The sequence below is a fragment of the Anomaloglossus baeobatrachus genome, chromosome 5 (genome assembly GCF_048569485.1).
Source record: "Anomaloglossus baeobatrachus isolate aAnoBae1 chromosome 5, aAnoBae1.hap1, whole genome shotgun sequence".
Lineage (NCBI taxonomy): Eukaryota > Metazoa > Chordata > Amphibia > Anura > Aromobatidae > Anomaloglossus > Anomaloglossus baeobatrachus.
The window spans coordinates 6,350,290-6,374,733 of NC_134357.1; the positions used below are offsets into that span (position 1 = coordinate 6,350,290).

Consider the following 24,444-nt stretch of genomic DNA (forward strand, 5'->3'; position numbering starts at 1 on the left):
ATGGCTGAGGCCGTGTTCACATGGAGTGTAAATGCTGCGGTTTTCTGCAGGATCCGCCCCCCACAATAACAATCTTCTCTGATTATGTTGTTTGATCTCCGGCATTCGAGCCATGTTCGGTGCAGGAGGGAATCCGGGCTGCTTATGATTTTTTAATCCTACAGAAAAGCTTTTATTCTGCGATTAACCAGGTAACCGCACTTTTTATTTTCTTGCGTTTTTTTCAGGCTCTAAAAAGATGTCTATAGAGGAAAAAAACCCACCAAATCCGCACAGATCAGCGGCGTCTTCAGACGGAGATCTCCGGACGTCGCATCCTCGCTGCTTGCACAGTTAGTCCGTGTTCACATGTGGTGAAAATGCCGGGTTTTTCTGCTGCTTTTTTGCACATAAATTCTGCTGTTTAATTGTCCAAATTGCATGTGATTCCAGGAGAAGACGACGCTGAAATCTGCGGTTTCTAGTGTTTTTTTCTCTAGATATTTCTATGTGGAGCTTGAAAAACGCAGGAAAAAACTGCAGAATCCGAGCTTTACTGAACTATAGAAACACTAACAATACAGGGCGTCACATCGGCACCAAAACACAAGAAACAAAAATGCAGCAAAGATGCCGCAATCAGAGGAGACATTGTGTGATCTGGTGCAGAAAACAAAAAACAGCGGCTTTCTGCAGCGTGTGAACACGGACGTACAGACACAAGAAAGCAGCAGGTCACATAGTGAGGCTCGTATAAAGAGGAGAAAGGTCTGGCTGCTGTGCATGAACAGTCCGGGGCGTCTGCTGGACTGCTCACTGCCAAATGGGTGTGGCTTGGGGTGTGGCTAGGGGCGTGGTCAGATTTGCCGCTGCACGACGCAGAATTTGTCTCTCTGTTCTTCAGAAGTCGGGAGCTATGGCCGAACCAAAACCTAACAAGATAATAATACTCAAGCTTCCAAGGCTCCAGAGCTTCAGCCGTGTACGCAGCTCATACGCAGGCTTATGTGTTTCTATGGTTACAGACCACAACAGCCCTTGTATCACCCGCTCCTGCAGCCCCAAGAACACACAGGATCAGACACCACAGGGTTTACAGCAGTAACCATGGAGACGCATCGCTCTGCCCAGGGGCTGTGCACACAGAACAGCACAGCACAAAAAAGCAGTGTGGTTTATTATGTCATTAATAACCCAACGTATCACTCTCCTTTAAAAAGAGGTTCTGCAGCAGCAGGACTGTGGTAGAATTATACGTGGAAGCAATTTTACTGGAAGCAGAATCACATTCCCAACAGTCTCACGAAAACCAAAACATTCCCAGATATTGTGCTGCGGAAATAAAGTCTGCTCCATCTGCGCCCTGATCGTGGCGGTGGGAGCGGATTGTGAGTCCTGCATCGCTCCTCAAAGCAAGGGCTTGTCAGGACCCCCAACCCCTGCCCTGCCGTGTGTCCCGACCCCTGCCCTGCTGCACGTCCCGACCCCTGCCCTGCTGCACGTCCCGACCCCTGCCCTGCTGCACGTCCTGACCCCCTGCCCTGCTGCACGTCCCGACCCCTGCCCTGCTGCACGTCCTCACCCCTGCCCTGCTGCACGTCCTCACCCCTGCCCTGCTGCACGTCCTGACCCCTGCCCTGCTGCACGTCCTCACCCCTGCCCTGCTGCACGTCCCGACCCCTGCCCTGCTGCACGTCCCGACCCCTGCCCTGCTGCACGTCCCGACCCCCTGCCCTGCTGCACGTCCCGACCCCCTGCCCTGCTGCACGTCCCCACCCCTGCCCTGCTGCACGTCCCCACCCCTGCCCTGCTGCACGTCCCCACCCCTGCCCTGCTGCACGTCCCAACCCCTGTCCTGCTGCACGTCCCAACCCCTGTCCTGCCCTGCTGCACGTCCCCACCCCTGCCCTGCCCTGCTGCACGTCCCCACCCCTGCCCTGCTGCACGTCCCCACCCCTGCCCTGCTGCACATCCTCACCCCTGCCCTGCTGCACATCCTCACCCCTGCCCTGCTGCACGTCCCGACCCCTGCCCTGCTGCACGTCCTCACCCCTGCCCTGCTGCACGTCCCCACCCCTGCCCTGCCCTGCTGCACATCCTCACCCCTGCCCTGCTGCACGTCCCGACCCCTGCCCTGCTGCACGTCCTCACCCCTGCCCTGCTGCACGTCCTCACCCCTGCCCTGCTGCACATCCCGACCCCTGCCCTGCTGCACGTCCTCACCCCTGCCCTGCTGCACGTCCCGACCCCTGCCCTGCTGCACGTCCCCACCCCTGCCCTGCTGCACGTCCCCACCCCTGCCCTGCTGCACGTCCCGACCCCTGCCCTGCTGCACGTCCCCACCCCTGCCCTGCTGCACGTCCCGACCCCTGCCCTGCTGCACGTCTCGACCCCTGCCCTGCTGCACGTCCCCACCCCTGCCCTGCTGCACGTCCCAACCCCTGCCCTGCTGCACGTCCCAACCCCTGCCCTGCTGCACGTCCCCACCCCTGCCCTGCCCTGCTGCACGTCCCCACCCCTGCCCTGCTGCACGTCCCCACCCCTGCCCTGCTGCACATCCTCACCCCTGCCCTGCTGCACGTCCCGACCCCTGCCCTGCTGCACATCCTCACCCCTGCCCTGCTGCACGTCCCGACCCCTGCCCTGCTGCACGTCCTCACCCCTGCCCTGCTGCACGTCCTCACCCCTGCCCTGCTGCACGTCCTCACCCCTGCCCTGCTGCACGTCCTCACCCCTGCCCTGCTGCACGTCCCGACCCCTGCCCTGCAGCACGTCCTCACCCCTGCCCTGCTGCACGTCCTGACCCCTGCCCTGCAGCACGTCCTCACCCCTGCCCTGCTGCACGTCCCGACTCCTGCCCTGCTGCACGTCCCCACCCCTGCCCTGCTGCACATCCTCCCCACCCCTGCCCTGCTGCACGTCCCGAACCCTGCACTGCTGCACGTCCCGACCCCTGCACTGCTGCACGTCCTCACCCCTGCCCTGCTGCACGTCCTCAACCCCTGCCTTGCTGCACGTCCCGACCCCTGCCCTGCTGCACGTCCCGACCCCTGCCCTGCTGCACGTCCCGACCCCTGCCCTGCTGCACGTCCTGACCCTCTGCTCTGCGCTGATTGCAGCGATGCATGGACCCTAGGGGTGAGCTGTCAGCGGTGTCTGTGGACTCGAGCAGAATTTTGAATGCAGCTCTGGAAACATGATGCATCTGATGGGGGAGCGCAGAACTGAATCTCTGTATAGGAAACATTTTCCATCCTTCTATCACACGTTGCATTTCAGTTCCCCGCAATTGTAAGATCTCTGTTTGCTGACAATGAATATGAACCATTATCCCGAGGCTGTAATATGGTTCACATCCCGCCGCTGAGGGTTTGTTACAATAGCACCCGGTGCAGGCCATGCTCTGCTGCACAGATCTCTGCTGTCCTGATAGTTTGTTACAATGTATCAGTCCAGGGATCGGCTCACAGACGATTGTCTACACTGGATACAATTGTAACAAACCCTCAGCCACGATCAGCTGCGTACGGACTGAATGTGCTACAAGAGACCCGAGAGCTGGATACAGACGCTGCGATTGGTGGTGACAGGGTTAATCGTCACGGCTTCTTGTATATACAGATATATACACACATATAATCGGATTAGGCGGCGCCCCTCCCCCGCCTCCTGGCATTATACATTGGGAGATAGTGACAGGCGCAGCGTAATCCGGGAGCGCGGAGCTGAAGGGCGAGATTCCAGGCATCGCTCGATAACATCTCCCCCCGATCGGACGAGGCCGCGCCCGAGATGAGGGGACGCAAATGTCACATCCCAACATTAGATTTGGGATTATAAATCCTTTTGTGATACAATCGCGAGCACAAGCCCCGGCTGTCACTGCGGAGCCGGCGGAGATCATGGGGTGGCCCAGCTTTTCCAGACTCCTGAATGGTGATCAGGGACGTCACCATTCAGACTCCGCCATTCAGGCTCTGGGAAAGCTGGGTGCAATCTCTATAGATGGCCATACTAGATATAAACTCGAAACAGGTATATCGCACTCTCAGGACATGAAATTAGACCTTTTAGGTGGGGTGTGAGGACTTTTGCAAGGCTGTGTAAATAACAAATAATGGCCCCAGTCCTGGCTGTTGGGGTATAATGGAGCTGCTCCCCTATTCCCGGTCTGGGGGGGTGATATTTTTTGCAGCGTCCGTTGCCGCGGGCTCATGTACCCCGGCCGTTACGTCCTGACACCGGTTACGCCTCGGAGCGGTTGCACAGATTGTCACACTATCATGGCTGCTCTCGCTCCACGTGGCTTGTTACCCCCCCCCTCCCCCGTCCCCTCTCGGGGGACTGTACGCAGCGCCCGGCAGCTTGTCTGAATGCTGGAGAATATCCCGCAGCGCCCGTCCACCTGTCAGGCGCATCTGGCATATTCACCAGCGCACAGATCAAACGTCTGCTTTCCATTTCATAGAGAACGGTCGTCAGGAATTACGCACGAGACTGGCGGAGCCACAGCACAAATCTCCGAATCCCACACCGAGGGTGACCCAGCTCTCCGAAGAGCCTGATAGGCGCAGTGCTGCATTATACCATACTTATCTCCTGCACGGCACTGTCGGCCATGACGAGCTGCGGCTACGTGTCTCACATCAAGGCGTAACGATCAGCAGTCGGCCGTAGTCTGATAGTCCTGTAATATCGGCTGATGACCCACAGTAACTGGAGAGAATCCCTACACACAGCGGTGTTGTGATCTGGTAACCGTGGACGATCACAAAAATCCCATCAGCAGAAAAACACACAAAAAACACGAGTAGTTGGAACCTGAGCTGACCGCAATCCCCAAACTATCAGACCACACTAGAAGTAGCCGTGGAGCGTTCCTAAACACACATAGACACCTCGTCACAGCTGGAGAAACTTACTACACCTCACAGATAGAAATGAGGAAACCTATCTTGCCTCAGCGCAGTCCCCAAAGGAATAGCAAGCCCCCAACATATAGAGCCAATGCTGATGTAAGAAAACACAATACACAGATAGGAAATATAGATTAGAAAAGGTGAGGCTCAACTTCCTAGATACAACAGAAAAGGAAAGAAAGCAGATTGCGGTCAATGCAAAACCCTGTGGAAAATACCAATCTCCTGATATACAAAACCCTGAGACCACACGGACTCTCCCTCACTATATCAGGTACACTTGTAAATAATGGGAGAAACAAAATACCAAAAAAATACAAGAAATACAAAAGTGCAAATAATCAAATAGAACAGGGAGAATCTCCCTTTTCTTGCAGTGGGGCCTGCAGAGGGGGAACCCCCATGCTCATCAAAACAAAAAGACAATTCCTCTCCTGCAAGAAAACAGACCTTAAGCAAAATGAAAAAAACACAAACACCCTTAGGTGTGGATCAAGCAATAAAGCAAAGAACTTGCAACTTATCTGGAATGAGACAGGCACAGGATAAATAGAAGGACAAACGCCAAGCCAATTCAGAGACAGAGGAACAACATTTATAAATGACCCCAGCCAGCAGACACTGCTCTTCTATATAGCCCAGGCTGATCTGCAATTGGGTTCCCAAATTCCCAATTAACTCCCACACCTCTTGAGTCACAGTCAGCTTCACCCCAGTCCTGACCACCAGAGGGAGCTCCAAACCATCACCCCCATCGGATGACATTCACAACACAGCAGCAGATAGAAGCACAGTTCTCATTCCAGGTAAATACAGCAGTGAGGACATTATACCACTGTACTGAGCACTATAGCTGTGAATCCACCACTGGAAAGATCTATAACACCTGATAGAAGCAGCAGCATGGAGGACATTATACTGCTGTACTGAGCACTATAGCTGTGAATCCACCACTGGAAAGATCTATAACACCTGATAGAAGCAGCAGCATGGAGGACATTATACTGCTGTACTGAGCACTATAGCTGTGAATCCACCACTGGGAAGATCTATAACACCTGATATAAGCAGCAGCATGGAGGACATTATACTGCTGTACTGAGCACTATAGCTGTGACTCCACCACTGGGAAGATCTACAACACCTGATAGAAGCAGCAGCATGGAGGGCATTATACTGCTGTACTGAGCACTATAGCTGTGAATCCACCACTGGGAAGATCTATAACACCTGATATAAGCAGAAGCATGGAGGACATTATACTGCTGTACTGAGCACTATAGCTGTGAATCCACCACTGGAAAGATCTATAACACCTGATATAAGCAGAAGCATGGAGGACATTATACTGCTGTACTGAGCACTATAGCTGTGAATCCACCACTGGGAAGATCTACAACACCTGATAGAAGCAGCAGCATGGAGGACATTATACCACTGTACTGAGCACTATAGCTGTGAATCCACCACTGTAAAGATCTATAACACCTGACAGAAGCAGAAACATGGAGGGCATTATACTGCTGTACTGAGCACTATAGCTGTGAATCCACCACTGGGAAGATCTATAACACCTGATATAAGCAGCAGCATGGAGGACATTATACAGCTGTACTGAGCACTATAACTGTGAATCCACTACTGTAAAGATCTATAACACCTGATAGAAGCAGCAGCATGGAGGACATTATACAGCTGTACTGAGCACTATAGCTGTGAATCCACCACTGGAAAGATCTATAACACCTGATAGAAGCAGAAGCATGGAGGACATTATACTGCTGTACTGAGCACTATAGCTGTGAATCCACCACTGGGAAGATCTATAACACCTGATCGAAGCAGCAGCATGGAGGACATTATACCGCTGTACTGAGCACTATAGCTGTGAATCCACCACTGGGAAGATCTATAACACCTGATAGAAGCAGCAGCATGGAGGACATTATACATCTGTACTGAGCACTATAGCTGTGAATCCACCACTGAAAAGATCTATAACACCTGATATAAGCAGCAGCATGGAGGGCATTATACTGCTGTACTGAGCACTATAGCTCTGACTCCACCACTGGAAAGATCTATAACACCTGATAGAAGCAGCAGCATGGAGGGCATTATACTGCTGTACTGAGCACTATAGCTCTGACTCCACCACTGGAAAGATCTATAAACACCTGATAGAAGCAGCAGCATGGAGGGCATTATACTGCTGTACTGAGCACTATAGCTGTGACTCCACCACTGGACAGATCTATAACACCTGATAGAAGCAGCAGCATGGAGGACATTATACAGCTGTACTGAGCACTATAGCTGTGAATCCACCACTGGAAAGATCTATAACACCTGATAGAAGCAGCAGCATGGAGGACATTATACAGCTGTACTGAGCACTATAGCTGTGAATCCACCACTGGAAAGATCTATAACACCTGACAGAAGCAGCAGCATGGAGGACATTATACCGCTGTACTGAGCACTATAGCTGTGAATCCACCACTGAAAAGAGCTATAACACCTGATATAAGCAGCAGCATGGAGGGCATTATACTGCTGTACTGAGCACTATAGCTCTGACTCCACCACTGGAAAGATCTATAACACCTGACAGAAGCAGCAGCATGGAGGACATTATACAGCTGTACTGAGCACTATAGCTGTGAATCCACCACTGGAAAGATCTATAACACCTGATAGAAGCAGCAGCATGGAGGACATTATACCGCTGTACTGAGCACTATAGCTGTGACTCCACCACTGGAAAGATCTATAACACCTGATAGAAGCAGCAGCATGGAGGGGCATTATACTGCTGTACTGAGCCCTATAGCTGTGAATCCACCACTGGAAAGATCTATAACACCTGATAGAAGCAGCAGCATGGAGGACATTATACTGCTGTACTGAGCACTATAGCTGTGAATCCACCACTGAAAGATCTATAACACCTGATAGAAGCAGCAACATGGAGGACATTATACTGCTGTACTGAGCACTATAGCTGTGAATCCACCACTGGAAAGATCTATAACACCTGATAGAAGCAGCAGCATGGAGGACATTATACTGCTGTACTGAGCACTATAGCTGTGAATCCACCACTGGAAAGATCTATAACACCTGATAGAAGCAGCAACACGGAGGACATTATACTGCTGTACTGAGCACTATAGCTGTGAATCCACCACTGGAAAGATCTATAACACCTGATAGAAGCAGCAACATGGAGGACATTATACTGCTGTACTGAGCACTATAGCTGTGAATCCACCACTGGAAAGATCTATAACACCTGATAGAAGCAGCAGCATGGAGGGCATTATACTGCTGTACTGAGCACTATAGCTGTGAATCCACCACTGGGAAGATCTACAACATCTGATAGAAGCAGCAGCATGGGAGGGCATTATACTGCTGTACTGAGCACTATAGCTGTGAATCCACCACTGGGAAGATCTACAACACCTGATAGAAGCAGCAGCATGGAGGACATTATACTGCTGTACTGAGCACTATAGCTGTGAATCCACCACTGGGAAGATCTATAACACCTGATATAAGCAGCAGCATGGAGGGCATTATACTGCTGTACTGAGAGCACTATAGCTGTGAATCCACCACTGGAAGATATATAACACCTGATAGAAGCAGCAGCATGGAGGGCATTATACTGCTGTACTGAGCACTATAGCTGTGAATCCACCACTGGGAAGATATATAACACCTGATAGAAGCAGCAGCATGGAGGGCATTATACTGCTGTACTGAGCACTATAGCTGTGAATCCACCACTGGGAAGATATATAACACCTGATAGAAGCAGCAGCATGGAGGACAATATCCCACACTGGGGTGAATACAGAATACTTTCTTTGTGACATTTCCATATAAAACATTGACATTAAATTCAAACTGTAGACAAAACACAGCAACATTGTGTGACATTGTATTCACCGCGGAGGGATTCTCGTCACCGTCTGCAGTGTAACACTGTGTATATAACATCATGGAAAGTATCAGGTGGCAGAAATAGGGCCAGGATTTATCACATACCTCTCTCCGCCGAGAAGCCCAGCACGTCTGCTTAATCTTCCAAACCACGGCGGCCACCAGGAGGAGCGATAGGAAGCAGCTGCAGAGGAGAAACAGAGACCGCCAGTGTAAGTCTACAGCACTAGAGTCAGCACCAGGAGGTCGTATACATGGCACTATATAAACCCATATAACAGTGACCCCACAAACCTCCCTACACAGCGGAGATTGTGGGGAGAAGCTGCTCCGGGAGGAAGCGTCAATACCATTATTTGTTCTTAGGTATAATTGTGAGTGACCCCCTCCATGGATGAGAAGCCCCCCCATATTGTGAGGGACTCCCTCCATGGATGAGAAGCCCCCCACATATTGTGAGTGACCCCCCTCCATGGATGAGAAGCCCCCACATATTGTGAGTGACCCCCCCCCCTCCATGGATGAGAAGCCCCCTCATATTGTGAGTGACCCCCTCCATGCATGAGAAGCCCCCACATATTGTGAGTGCCCCCCCTCCATGGATGAGAAGCCCCCACATATTGTGAGTGACCCCCTCCATGGATGAGAAGCCCTCCACATATTGTGAGTGACCCCCTCCATGGATGAGAAGCCCCCCCATATTGTGAGGGACTCCCTCCATGGATGAGAAGCCCCCACATATTGTGAGTGACCCCCTCCATGGATGAGAAGCCCCCACATATTGTGAGTGACCCCCCCCCTCCATGGATGAGAAGCCCCCCTCATATTGTGAGTGACCCCCTCCATGCATGAGAAGCCCCCACATATTGTGAGTGCCCCCCTCCATGGATGAGAAGCCCCCACATATTGTGAGTGACCCCCCTCCATGGATGAGAAGCCCCCACATATTGTGAGTGACCCCCTCCATGGATGAGAAGCCCCCACATATTGTGAGTGACCCCCTCCATGGATGAGAAGCCCCCACATATTGTGAGTGACCCCCTCCATGGATGAGAAGCCCCCACATATTGTGAGTGACCCACTCCATGGATGAGAAGCCCCCCACATATTTGTGAGTGACCCCTCCATAGATGAGAAGCCTCCACATAGTGAGTGACCCCCCCTCCATGTATGAGAAGCCCCCACATATTGTGAGTGACCCCCTCCATGGATGAGATGAGAAGCCCCCACATATTGTGAGTGACCCCCTCCATGGATGAGAAGCCCCCACATATTGTGAGTGACCCCCTCCATGGATGAGAAGCCCCCACATATGTGAGTGACCCCCTTCATCGATGAGAAGCCCCCCACATATTGTGAGTGATTCCCTCCATGGATGAGAAGCCCCCACATATTGGTGAGTGACCCCCTCCATGGATGAGAAGCCCCCACATATTGTGAGTCACCCCCCTCCATGGATGAGAAGCCCCCCACATATTGTGAGTGACCCCCTCCATGTGATGAGAAGCCCCCACATATTGTGAGTGACCCCCTCCATGGATGAGAAGCCCCCACATATTGTGAGTGACCCCCTCCATGGATGAGAAGCCCCCACATATTGTGAGTGACCCCCTCCATGGATGAGAAGCCCCCACATATTGTGAGTGACCCCCTTCATCGATGAGAAGCCCCCACATATGTGAGTGATTCCCTCCATGGATGAGAAGCCCCCACATATTGTGAGTGACCCCCTCCATGGATGAGAAGCCCCCCACATATTGTGAGTCACCCCCCTCCATGGATGAGAAGCCCCCACATATTGTGAGTGACCCCCTCCATGGATGAGAGCCCCCCACATATTGTGAGTGACCCCCCTCCATGGATGAGAGCCCCCTGCATATTGTGAGTGACCCCCCTCCATGGATGAGAGCCCCCACATATTGTGAGTGACCCCCTCCATGGATGAGAAGCCTCCCCTCACACTATGTGGGGGCTTCTCATCCATGGAGGGGGTAACTCGCTGTTATACGGCCATGAATATAGAATGGGATCTAAATCTCCAAGCACAACTTCTCCCCCTCATCCAGGACAATGTGATGATGACGCTTTTCCCCCCTGATGGAGACCGGGGGTCACAAGGTAAAAGTGAGAAGAAAGTATCTTGGGGAACAAAACATTGACATTTTGTATCCAGGAGTCTCCCCAGATCTCAGTCCCATTGAGAACCTGCAGTAAATCCTCAAAAAAGCGGACAAACCCCAGAACTTGTGACCCCTCCGAGCCCTGATGAGACCAGAACGGGTCAGTCCGGATCAGAGGCCGATATCCCGGCTGCCGGGGGAAGGGCAGAATCTGGAGAAATCCGGGTCAGCGCCGGTAATATTCAGTCTGTGCAGAAACTTCATGGATTTGACAATAAAATGTAACAACTTGTGGAATGTTTATAGTTGTGCAGCAGTAACCATGGCGAGAGAGAGAGAGAGAGAGAGAGAGAGAGAGAGAGAGAGAGAGAGAGAGAGAGAGAGAGAGAGAGAGAGAGAGAGAGAGGGAGAGAGAGAGAGAGAGATGAGAGAGAGAGAGAGAGAGAGAGATGAGAGAGAGAGAGAGAGAGAGAGAGAGAGAGAGAGAGAGAGAGAGAGAGAGAGAGAGAGAGATAGTACTTGCGTTTTAAAAACGTTATGCAACGAAAGCAGGGTGGACGCGAGTCCATTGAAAAAGCATTGACATGAAAACGGATTTGCACAGGATCCGTACTTCCGTTAAAAAAACGTTTTCAACGGATGTTAAAAGATGTAGTGTGAAACCAGCCTTAGTGACATAGCCTCCTGGCGGGAATTTCTTTATTTTTCCACTTTGTATTTCGTGGTTTGATCTCTGTGGGATCTTTTCAGGATTCCTTCCCTACTTTCGGTACATTGCTCTTTGCTGTGTTCCCTGGTTCTTCTACGAGAAGCTCTGGACAGTCTGTGGCAGCCGAGGTCCGAGAGGCCCCCACTAAATCTGTGCTTAGCATTATCAGCTCCCTCAGGACCCACCAGGGACTGCGGGTCAGGACTGTACAGGGACAGGCCGGGCGAGGTGCAGCTTTTAGTGTTCTTCTTCTTTTCGGTTGTGAGTTGTTACGCACTGATAACACATAGAAACAGACGACTAAAGACTGACCACTGAAGACACTCCGCTACAACTATAGAGTATCCTGCAGAGCGCAACTCACCCCGGGCGAGCGAACATGCATGACACCCCAGCAAAATAACGCACTGCAACACCATCCTCCTCCAGACTCTGCTGTCCTCCTCCTCCCTCCAGACTCCTCTGTCCTCCTCCTCCCTCCAGACTCCTCTGTCCTCCTCCTCCCTCCAGACTCCTCTGTCCTCCTCCTCCCTCCAGGCTCCTCTGTCCTCCTCCTCCCTCCAGGCTCCTCTGTCCTCATCCATCCAGACTCCTCTGTCCTCCTCCCTCCAGACTCCTCTGTCCTCCTCCTCCCTCCAGACTCCTCTGTCCTCCTCCTCCCTCCAGACTCCTCTGTCCTCCTCCTCCCTCCAGACTCCTCTGTCCTCCTCCTCCCTCCAGACTCCTCTGTCCTCCTCCTCCTCCCTCCAGACTCCTCTGTCCTCCTCCTCCCTCCAGACTCCTGTCCTCACTTTAGTGACGCACCTGTGATGTGGAAGGATTGTCATCTATTTTGCACAACTATCACTATCTCTTCCATGTCAATGTTGGGGGAGCAGTGACGGAGTCCAGGCTGCGCCCCTTATCTCCCGCATTCTCAGGAAGCTTTGCTGTGGTTGTCTTGCCTCCGTGCTCCCCACATTACGCTGGTTGTAGGATGCAGCGTCCCCCAAGGATCGGAGCAATTTATTGCAGAGGATAGAGGGCAGCCGAGCAAAGTAAACGGAGCATATTCCGTATTAATCAGGGGTCGGCGGCTTTAATAAAGGAGAATCTTCCATCCTCTAGAAATGACAGTGATCCGGCCGGAGCAGAGCACAGATGGCGGGGTGATGGCGGGGTGATGACGGGGTGATGGCGGGGTGATGGCGGGGTGATGGCGGGGTGATGACGGGGTGATGACGGGTGATGACGGGGTGATGGCGGGGTGATGGCGGGGTGATGGAGGGGTGATGGAGGGGTGATGGAGGGGTGATGGAGGGGTGATGGAGGGGTGATGGCGGGGTGATGGCGGGGTGATGGCGGGGTGATGGCGGGGGCAGCATCACAACCAATATTGCACTATTCCTCAGATCCAAGCACAATAGGAAGTGAAGCAGCTGCGACCGTTCTGTGTACACAGCTCCTGCAGATCTACAGCACCTAGAACTGTTCTATGCACAAAGTACTGAGTCACATTACACTGTATCCTCTTTCCTGGGACAATATAACAGCAAATCAAATGGTGACCGCAGCAGTCAGTGACCGGACATCAGGCGGCTGCAGAGAGGGGAGGCCTGAGCCGCTCGTCTGCACTCCTCCTGCTCCACCAGGTACTGTGTATGTGTATAGCGGTACTGTGTATGTGTGTGTGTAGCGGTACTGTGTATATGAGTGTATAGCGGTACTATATATGTTTATAGTATGAATGTTTTATTTATGGTGGGGTTCACACCTCTTCAGTAGCTGTGGTTCTGCAGCTCAGCAGACAGTATCACACTTGGCAGGCTTAGATACAGCGGCTCAGCAGCACACTGACTGTGGATATGACCTAATAAGTTTGCGCACCCCTCAGTACCTGACTCCCTGTATAATGTGGGGCTGGTTTGTGCGCCCCTCAGTACCTGACTCCCCTGTATAATGTGGGGATGGTTTGTGCGCCCCTCAGTACCTGACTCCCCTGTATAATGTGGGGCTGGTTTGTGCGCCCCTCAGTACCTGACTCCCCTGTATAATGTGGGGTGGTTTGTGGACCCCTCAGTACCTGACTCCCTGTATAATGTGGGGTAGGTTTGTGCACCCCTCAGTACCTGACTCCCTGTATAATGTGGGGATGGTTTGTGCGCCCCTCAGTACCTGACTCCCCTGTATAATGTGGGGCTGGTTTGTGGACCCCTCAGTACCTGACTCCCCTGTATAATGTGGGGCTGGTTTGTGCGCCCCTCAGTACCTGACTCCCTGTATAATGTGGGGCTGGTTTGTGCGCCCCTCAGTACCTGACTCCCTGTATAATGTGGGGCTGGTTTGTGGACCCCTCAGTACCTGACTCCCCTGTATAATGTGGGGTAGGTTTGTGCGCCCCTCAGTACCTGACTCCCCTGTATAATGTGGGGCTGGTTTGTGCACCCCTCAGTACCTGACTCCCCTGTATAATGTGGGGATGGTTTGTGCGCCCCTCAGTACCTGACTCCCCTGTATAATGTGGGGTAGGTTTGTGCGCCCCTCAGTACCTGACTCCCTGTATAATGTGGGGCTGGTTTGTGCACCCCTCAGTACCTGACTCCCCTGTATAATGTGGGGATGGTTTGTGCGCCCCTCAGTACCTGACTCCCCTGTATAATGTGGGGTAGGTTTGTGCACCCCTCAGTACCTGACTCCCCTGTATAATGTGGGGCTGGTTTGTGCACCCCTCAGTACCTGACTCCCCTGTATAATGTGGGGCTGGTTTGTGGACCCCTCAGTACCTGACTCCCCTGTATAATGTGGGGCTGGTTTGTGCACCCCTCAGTACCTGACTCCCCTGTATAATGTGGGGATGGTTTGTGCACCCCTCAGTACCTGACTCCCCTGTATAATGTGGGGCTGGTTTGTGCGCCCCTCAGTACCTGACTCCCTGTATAATGTGGGGCTGGTTTGTGGACCCCTCAGTACCTGACTCCCCTGTATAATGTGGGGCTGGTTTGTGGACCCCTCAGTACCTGACTCCCCTGTATAATGTGGGGCTGGTTTGTGCACCCCTCAGTACCTGACTCCCTGTATAATGTGGGGCTGGTTTGTGCGCCCCTCAGTACCTGACTCCCCTGTATAATGTGGGGCTGGTTTGTGCACCCCTCAGTACCTGACTCCCCTGTATAATGTGGGGATGGTTTGTGCGCCCCTCAGTACCTGACTCCCCTGTATAATGTGAGGCTGGTTTGAGCGCCCCTCAGTACCTGACTCCCCTGTATAATGTGGGGATGGTTTGTGCGCCCCTCAGTACCTGACTCCCCTGTATAATGTGAGGCTGGTTTGTGCGCCCCTCAGTACCTGACTCCCCTGTATAATGTGGGGTGGTTTGTGGACCCCTCAGTACCTGACTCCCCTGTATAATGTGGGGCTGGTTTGTGGACCCCTCAGTACCTGACTCCCCTGTATAATGTGGGGCTGGTTTGTGCGCCCCTCAGTACCTGACTCCCTGTATAATGTGGGGCTGGTTTGTGGACCCCTCAGTACCTGACTCCCCTGTATAATGTGGGGCTGGTTTGTGGACCCCTCAGTACCTGACTCCCCTGTATAATGTGGGGCTGGTTTGTGCACCCCTCAGTACCTGACTCCCTGTATAATGTGGGGATGGTTTGTGCGCCCCTCAGTACCTGACTCCCCTGTATAATGTGGGGCTGGTTTGTGCACCCCTCAGTACCTGACTCCCCTGTATAATGTGGGGATGGTTTGTGCGCCCCTCAGTACCTGACTCCCCTGTATAATGTGAGGCTGGTTTGTGCGCCCCTCAGTACCTGACTCCCCTGTATAATGTGGGGATGGTTTGTGCGCCCCTCAGTACCTGACTCCCCTGTATAATGTGAGGCTGGTTTGTGCGCCCCTCAGTACCTGACTCCCCTGTATAATGTGGGGTGGTTTGTGGACCCCTCAGTACCTGACTCCCCTGTATAATGTGGGGCTGGTTTGTGGACCCCTCAGTACCTGACTCCCCTGTATAATGTGGGGTGGTTTGTGGACCCCTCAGTACCTGACTCCCCTGTATAATGTGGGGCTGGTTTGTGGACCCCTCAGTACCTGACTCCCCTGTATAATGTGGGGTGGTTTGTGGACCCCTCAGTACCTGACTCCCCTGTATAATGTGGGGCTGGTTTGTGGACCCCTCAGTACCTGACTCCCCTGTATAATGTGGGGTGGTTTGTGGACCCCTCAGTACCTGACTCCCCTGTATAATGTGGGGCTGGTTTGTGGACCCCTCAGTACCTGACTCCCTGTATAATGTGAGGCTGGTTTGTGCGCCCCTCAGTACCTGACTCCCCTGTATAATGTGGGGCTGGTTTGTGCGCCCCTCAGTACCTGACTCCCTGTATAATGTGGGGATGGTTTGTGCGCCCCTCAGTACCTGACTCCCCTGTATAATGTGGGGCTGGTTTGTGCGCCCCTCAGTACCTGACTCCCCTGTATAATGTGGGGCTGGTTTGTGCGCCCCTCAGTACCTGACTCCCCTGTATAATGTGGGGCTGGTTTGTGCACCCCTCAGTACCTGACTCCCCTGTATAATGTGGGGCTGGTTTGTGCACCCCTCAGTACCTGACTCCCCTGTATAATGTGGGGCTGGTTTGTGCACCCCTCAGTACCTGACTCCCCTGTATAATGTGGGGCTGGTTTGTGCGCCCCTCAGTACCTGACTCCCCTGTATAATGTGGGGTAGGTTTGTGCACCCCTCAGTACCTGACTCCCCTGTATAATGTGGGGCTGGTTTGTGCACCCCTCAGTACCTGACTCCCCTGTATAATGTGGGGTAGGTTTGTGCGCCCCTCAGTACCTGACTCCCCTGTATAATGTGGGGCTGGTTTGTGCACCCCTCAGTACCTGACTCCCCTGTATAATGTGGGGATGGTTTGTGCGCCCCTCAGTACCTGACTCCCCTGTATAATGTGGGGATGGTTTGTGCACCCCTCAATACCTGACTCCCCTGTATAATGTGGGGATGGTTTGTGCACCCCTCAGTACCTGACTCCCCTGTATAATGTGGGGATGGTTTGTGCACCCCTCAGTACCTGACTCCCTGTATAATATGGGGCTGGTTTGTGGACCCCTCAGTACCTGACTCCCTGTATAATGTGGGGCTGGTTTGTGGACCCCTCAGTACCTGACTCCCCTGTATAATGTGGGGTGGTTTGTGCGCCCCTCAGTACCTGACTCCCCTGTATAATGTGGGGCTGGTTTGCGCACCCCTCAGTACCTGACTCCCCTGTATAATGTGGGGCTGGTTTGTGGACCCCTCAGTACCTGACTCCCCTGTATAATGTGGGGCTGGTTTGTGGACCCCTCAGTACCTGACTCCCCTGTATAATGTGGGGTGGTTTGTGCGCCCCTCAGTACCTGACTCCCTGTATAATGTGGGGTAGGTTTGTGCACCCCTCAGTACCTGACTCCCTGTATAATGTGGGGCTGGTTTGTGCACCCCTCAGTACCTGACTCCCTGTATAATGTGGGGCTGGTTTGTGCGCCCCTCAGTACCTGACTCCCCTGTATAATGTGGGGCTGGTTTGTGCACCCCTCAGTACCTGACTCCCTGTATAATATGGGGCTGGTTAATGCGCCCCTCAGTTCCTGGCTCCCCTGTATAATGTGGGGCTGGTTTGTGCACCCCTCAGTACCTGACTCCCCTGTATAATGTGGGGCTGGTTTGTGCGCCCCTCAATACCTGACTCCCTGTATAATGTGGGGCTGGTTTGTGCGCCCCTCAGTACCTGACTCCCCTGTATACTGTGGGGATGGTTTGTGCGCCCCTCAGTACCTGACTCCCCTGTATAATGTGGGGCTGGTTTGTGCGCCCCTCAGTACCTGACTCCCCTGTATAATGTGGGGTAGGTTTGTGCACCCCTCAGTACCTGACTCCCCTGTATAATGTGGGGTAGGTTTGTGCACCCCTCAGTACCTGACTCCCTGTATAATATGGGGCTGGTTAATGCGCCCCTCAGTACCTGACTCCCCTGTATACTGTGGGGATGGTTTGTGCGCCCCTCAGTACCTGACTCCCCTGTATAATGTGGGGCTGGTTTGTGCGCCCCTCAGTACCTGACTCCCTGTATAATGTGGGGCTGGTTTGTGCACCCCTCAGTACCTGACTCCCTGTATAATGTGGGGCTGGTTTGTGCGCCCCTCAGTACCTGACTCCCTGTATAATATGGGGCTGGTTTGTGGACCCCTCAGTACCTGACTCCCCTGTATAATATGGGGCTGGTTAATGCGCCCCTCAGTACCTGACTCCCCTGTATAATGTGGGGCTGGTTTGTGCGCCCCTCAGTACCTGACTCCCCTGTATAATGTGGGGCTGGTTTGTGGACCCCTCAGTACCTGACTCCCCTGTATAATGTGGGGCTGGTTTGTGCGCCCCTCAGTACCTGACTCCCCTGTATAATGTGGGGATGGTTTGTGCGCCCCTCAGTACCTGACTCCCCTGTATAATGTGGGGCTGGTTTGTGCGCCCCTCAGTACCTGACTCCCCTGTATAATGTGGGGCTGGTTAATGCGCCCCTCAGTACCTGACTCCCCTGTATAATGTGGGGCTGGTTTGTGCGCCCCTCAGTACCTGACTCCCCTGTATAATGTGGGGCTGGTTTGTGGACCCCTCAGTACCTGACTCCCCTGTATAATGTGGGGCTGGTTTGTGCGCCCCTCAGTACCTGACTCCCCTGTATAATGTGGGGATTGTTTGTGCGCCCCTCAGTACCTGACTCCCTGTATAATGTGGGGCTGGTTTGTGCGCCCCTCAATACCTGACTCCCCTGTATAATGTGGGGCTGGTTTGTGGACCCCTCAGTACCTGACTCCCTGTATAATGTGGGGCTGGTTTGTGCGCCCCTCAGTACCTGACTCCCCTGTATACTGTGGGGATGGTTTGTGCGCCCCTCAGTACCTGACTCCCCTGTATAATGTGGGGCTGGTTTGTGCGCCCCTCAGTACCTGACTCCCCTGTATAATGTGGGGTAGGTTTGTGCACCCCTCAGTACCTGACTCCCTGTATAATATGGGGCTGGTTAATGCGCCCCTCAGTACCTGACTCCCCTGTATACTGTGGGGATGGTTTGTGCGCCCCTCAGTACCTGACTCCCTGTATAATGTGGGGCTGGTTTGTGGACCCCTCAGTACCTGACTCCCCTGTATAATGTGGGGCTGGTTTGTGCGCCCCTCAGTACCTGACTCCCTGTATAATGTGGGGCTGGTTTGTGCACCCCTCAGTACCTGACTCCCTGTATAATGTGGGGCTGGTTTGTGCGCCCCTCAGTACCTGACTCCCCTGTATAATGTGGGGCTGGTTTGTGCACCCCTCAGTACCTGACTCCCTGTATAATGTGGGGCTGGTTTGTGCGCCCCTCAGTACCTGACTCCCCTGTATAATGTGGGGCTGGTTTGTGGACCCCTCAGTACCTGACTCCCCTGTATAATGTGGGGCTGGTTTGTGCGCCCCTCAGTACCTGACTCCCCTGTATAATGTGGGGTAGGTTTGTGCACCCCTCAGTACCTGACTCCCCTGTATAATGTGGGGCTGGTTTGTGCACCCCTCAGTACCTGACTCCCTGTATAATGTGGGGCTGGTTTGTGGACCCCTCAGTACCTGACTCCCCTGTATAATGTGAGGCTGGTTTGTGCGCCCCTCAGTACCTGACTCCCCTGTATAATGTGAGGCTGGTTTGTGCGCCCCTCAGTACCTGACTCCCCTGTATAATGTGGGGCTGGTTTGTGCACCCCTCAGTACCTGACTCCCTGTATAATGTGGGGCTGGTTTGTGCGCCCCTCAGTACCTGACTCCCCTGTATAATGTGGGGCTGGTTTGTGGACCCCTCAGTACCTGACTCCCTGTATAATGTGGGGCTGGTTTGTGCACCCCTCAGTACCTGACTCCCTGTATAATATGGGGCTGGTTTGTGGACCCCTCAGTACCTGACTCCCCTGTATAATGTGGGGCTGGTTAATGCGCCCCTCAGTACCTGACTCCCTGTATAATATGGGGCTGGTTAATGCGCCCCTCAGTACCTGACTCCCCTGTATAATGTGGGGCTGGTTTGTGCGCCCCTCAGTACCTGACTCCCCTGTATAATGTGGGGCTGGTTTGTGCGCCCCTCAGTTCCTGGCTCCCCTGTATAATGTGGGGCTGGTTTGTGGACCCCTCAGTACCTGACTCCCTGTATAATATGGGGCTGGTTAATGCGCCCCTCAGTACCTGACTCCCCTGTATAATGTGGGGCTGGTTTGTGCGCCCCTCAGTACCTGACTCCCCTGTATAATGTGGGGCTGGTTTGTGCGCCCCTCAGTTCCTGGCTCCCCTGTATAATGTGGGGCTGGTTTGTGCGCCCCTCAGTTCCTGGCTCCCCTGTATAATGTGGGGATGGTTTGTGCACCCCTCAGTACCTGACTCCCCTGTATAATGTGGGGCTGGTTAATGCGCCCCTCAGTACCTGACTCCCCTGTATAATGTGGGGCTGGTTTGTGCGCCCCTCAGTACCTGACTCCCCTGTATAATGTGGGGCTGGTTTGTGCACCCCTCAGTACCTGACTCCCTGTATAATGTGGGGCTGGTTTGTGCACCCCTCAGTACCTGACTCCCCTGTATAATGTGGGGCTGGTTTGTGCACCCCTCAGTACCTGACTCCCCTGTATAATGTGGGGCTGGTTTGTGCGCCCCTCAGTACCTGACTCCCTGTATAATGTGGGGCTGGTTTGTGCGCCCCTCAGTACCTGACTCCCTGTATAATGTGGGGCTGGTTTGTGCACCCCTCAGTACCTGACTCCCCTGTATAATGTGGGGCTGGTTTGTGCGCCCCTCAGTACCTGACTCCCTGTATAATGTGGGGCTGGTTTGTGGACCCCTCAGTACCTGACTCCCCTGTATAATGTGGGGCTGGTTTGTGCGCCCCTCAGTTCCTGGCTCCCCTGTATAATGTGGGGCTGGTTTGTGCGCCCCTCAGTTCCTGGCTCCCCTGTATAATGTGGGGCTGGTTTGTGCGCCCCTCAGTACCTGACTCCCCTGTATAATGTGGGGATGGTTTGTGCGCCCCTCAGTACCTGACTCCCCTGTATAATGTGGGGATGGTTTGTGCGCCCCTCAGTTCCTGGCTCCCCTGTATAATGTGGGGCTGGTTTGTGCGCCCCTCAGTACCTGACTCCCTGTATAATGTGGGGTGGTTTGTGCGCCCCTCAGTACCTGACTCCCCTGTATAATGTGGGGCTGGTTTGTGCACCCCTCAGTACCTGACTCCCTGTATAATGTGGGGTGGTTTGTGCGCCCCTCAGTACCTGACTCCCTGTATAATGTGGGGCTGGTTTGTGCGCCCCTCAGTACCTGACTCCCCTGTATAATGTGGGGCTGGTTTGTGCGCCCCTCAGTACCTGACTCCCCTGTATAATGTGGGGCTGGTTTGTGCGCCCCTCAGTACCTGACTCCCCTGTATAATGTGGGGCTGGTTTGTGCGCCCCTCAGTACCTGACTCCCTGTATAATGTGGGGCTGGTTTGTGCGCCCCTCAGTTCCTGGCTCCCCTGTATAATGTGGGGCTGGTTTGTGCGCCCCTCAGTACCTGACTCCCCTGTATAATGTGGGGCTGGTTTGTGCACCCCTCAGTACCTGACTCCCCTGTATAATGTGGGGTGGTTTGTGCACCCCTCAGTACCTGACTCCCCTGTATAATGTGGGGCTGGTTTGTGCGCCCCTCAGTACCTGACTCCCCTGTATAATGTGGGGCTGGTTTGTGCGCCCCTCAGTACCTGACTCCCTGTATAATGTGGGGATGGTTTGTGCGCCCCTCAGTTCCTGGCTCCCCTGTATAATGTGGGGCTGGTTTGTGCGCCCCTCAGTTCCTGGCTCCCCTGTATAATGTGGGGCTGGTTTGTGCACCCCTCAGTACCTGACTCCCCTGTATAATGTGGGGCTGGTTTGTGCGCCCCTCAGTTCCTGGCTCCCCTGTATAATGTGGGGCTAGTTTGTGCGCCCCTCAGTACCTGACTCCCCTGTATAATGTGGGGCTGGTTTGTGCGCCCCTCAGTTCCTGGCTCCCCTGTATAATGTGGGGCTGGTTTGTGCGCCCCTCAGTTCCTGGCTCCCCTGTATAATGTGGGGCTGGTTTGTGCGCCCCTCAGTACCTGACTCCCTGTATAATGTGGGGCTGGTTTGTGCACCCCTCAGTACCTGACTCCCTGTATAATGTGGGGCTGGTTTGTGCACCCCTCAGTACCTGACTCCCCTGTATCACGCGGTGGCTGGTTGCGCAGCAGCGGTTGCGTTCCCTTTACACATGGCAGCGGAGTGTAAGGAGATTGTGTGGGACTGGAGGAGCCGCGGGGAGGACACAAAGTATCTCACCCTTGAAATAATAAGCTTGAGAATCCCTCGCCTCCCCCGATCTGGCGCTCGCCCTTCATGGCTGACGTCCCGGAGGCTGACATCCCGCAGAGTCGTCATCTCACGTCATGTTCGCTTAGCTGCGCAAACAAGACATGGCCGGGCGCCGCCACCGAGCCCAGAAAATGGGCAAAACACAGCAAATCCAGGGAAAATCACGCCGCGTGGAAAATCAGCGCTTACCCTCATCAGTGTCATTACACGGAGGACGCTGAGCCGCAGCCATGCTCCGCAGCCCGAGGGGTCCTCCCGAATGTGAACTGTCCTAATGAAGGGACCCCGAGCGCCGAAAAGACTAACAATGCCGGCACAGCGCCATCAACCCCGCGGCAAACCGCGCCGAGCGTCAGAGCCTGATCCTATGTACCCTCCTGAAGATGAGCAGCGCCCTCCGAAATGAAGACTCTTATCATCCATCAGTGTCACTGCAGATCCCGATACATTGTCACTGCGGATCCCGATACATTGTCACTGCGGATCCCGATACACCGTCACTGCGGATCCCGATACACCGTCACTGCGGATCCCGATACACCGTCACTGCGGATCCCGATACACCGTCACTGCGGATCCCGATACACCGTCACTGCGGATCCCGATACACAGTCACTGCGGATCCCGATACACCGTCACTGCGGATCCCGATACACCGTCACTGCGGATCCCGATACATTGTCACTGCGGATCCCGATACATGGTCACTGCGGATCACAATACACTGTGTAACAGTGTGTCCCTCCCCCGCCTGTGCTCATGGTGTAATAGTCTGTCTCTCCTTGACTGTCCTGTATGTACTCCTGGTGGGGGATTGTTTGTTCTTCTCAGCATGGGACTTCTCCAATCCACAACTTGGTAAACAAGAAAGAGCCAGGAGTCTAAAGTCCATTCATGTATCAAGTGTCCAGGCGGAGTTGGACTCTTCTGCCCACCTAAGGGGCTGAGCCCAGGAGAGAAGAACAATGAGACCCATGTTAGGTCAGTTAGTTGGAGCTCTGCTGGAGAAGGACTAGGATCCATGGCTGAGGCTGGATCCTAGAGCCTGTGTATAGACTGTTACAGACTGGAGATCAGTGGCCACGTGGGATTGCGTTTTGTTGTTCCCCCTGTTGGACTCAAGGAACTCATATAAGGACCATTGCCCTATTTTCCCTGGCATCGGAATACCGGGCGGTGCCCCTGGATCTTTTGTTTTGTTGTGGACTCCTTGCAGACTTTAAGGATCTATATTTATGTTTGGTGCTTTATCTTTGTGGTTCCAATAAAGCTCTTTGGATTGTTCCTTGGCCTGGCGTCCCTTACTGCTCTGCCGCATACCCCGTCACAAACTGTCACTGCGGATCCCGATACATGGTCACTGCAGATCCCGATACACAGTCACTGCGGATCCCCATACACCGTCACTGCGGATCCCGATACACCGTCACTGCGGATCCCGATACAGAGTCACTGCGGATCCCGATACACCGACACTATGGATCCTGATACATGGTCACTGTGGATCCTGATACATGGTCACTGCGGATCCCGATACACCGTCACTGCGGATCCCGAAACACCGTCACTGCGGATCCCGATACACCGTCACTGCGGATCCCGATACACTGTGTAACAGTGTGTCCCTCCCCCGCCTGTGCTCATGGTGTAATAGTCCGTCTCTCCTTGACTGTCCTGTATGTACTCCTGGTGGGGGATTGTTTGTTCTTCTCAGCATGGGACTTCTCCAATCCACAACTTGGTAAACAAGAAAGAGCCAGGAGTCTAAAGTCCATTCATGTATCAAGTGTCCAGGCGGAGTTGGACTCTTCTGCCCACCTAAGGGGCTGATCCCAGGAGAGAAGAATAATGAGACCCATGTTAGGTCAGTTAGTTGGATCTCGGCTGGAGAAGGACTAGGATCTATAGCTGAGGCTGGATCCTAGAGCCTGTGTATGGACTGTTACAGATTGGAGATCAGTGGCCACGTGGGATTGCGTTTTGTTGTTCCCCCTGTTGGACTCAAGGAACTCATATAAGGACCATTGCCCTATTTTCCCTGGCATCGGAATACCGGGAGGCGCCCCCGGATCTTTTGTTTTGTTGTGGACTCCTTGCAGACTTTAAGGATCTATATTTATGTTTGGTGCTTTAGCTTTGTGGTTAAAATAAAGCCCTTTGGATTGTTCCTTGGCCTGGCGTCCCTCACTGCTCTGCCGAATACCCCGTCACACACTGTCACTTCGGATCCCGATAAATGGTCACTGCAGATCCCGATACACCGTCACTGCGGATCCCGATACACCGTCACTGCGGATCCCCATACACCGTCACTGCAGATCCCGGATACACTGTCACTGAGGATCCTGTTACTCCGGCACTGCGGATCCCCATA

At 53.6% G+C, this 24,444-nt stretch overlaps 1 protein-coding gene across 29 annotated transcripts in view; it reads right to left on the minus strand.

Moving 5' to 3' along the window:
* ATRNL1 (attractin like 1) overlaps window positions 1-24,444 on the minus strand; it is a 721,691-nt gene that overhangs the window by 327,109 nt on the left and 370,138 nt on the right. For all 29 annotated transcript variants that reach the window (XR_012754170.1, XR_012754182.1, XR_012754180.1 and 26 more), the window contains exon 26: window positions 8,955-9,033. Coding sequence is in view for 1 of the 29 variants with exons in the window: in XM_075348149.1 (XP_075204264.1) it covers window positions 8,955-9,033 (79 nt within the window). In the remaining 28 variants the exon portion in view is untranslated. The remainder of the gene's footprint in view (window positions 1-8,954; window positions 9,034-24,444) is intronic.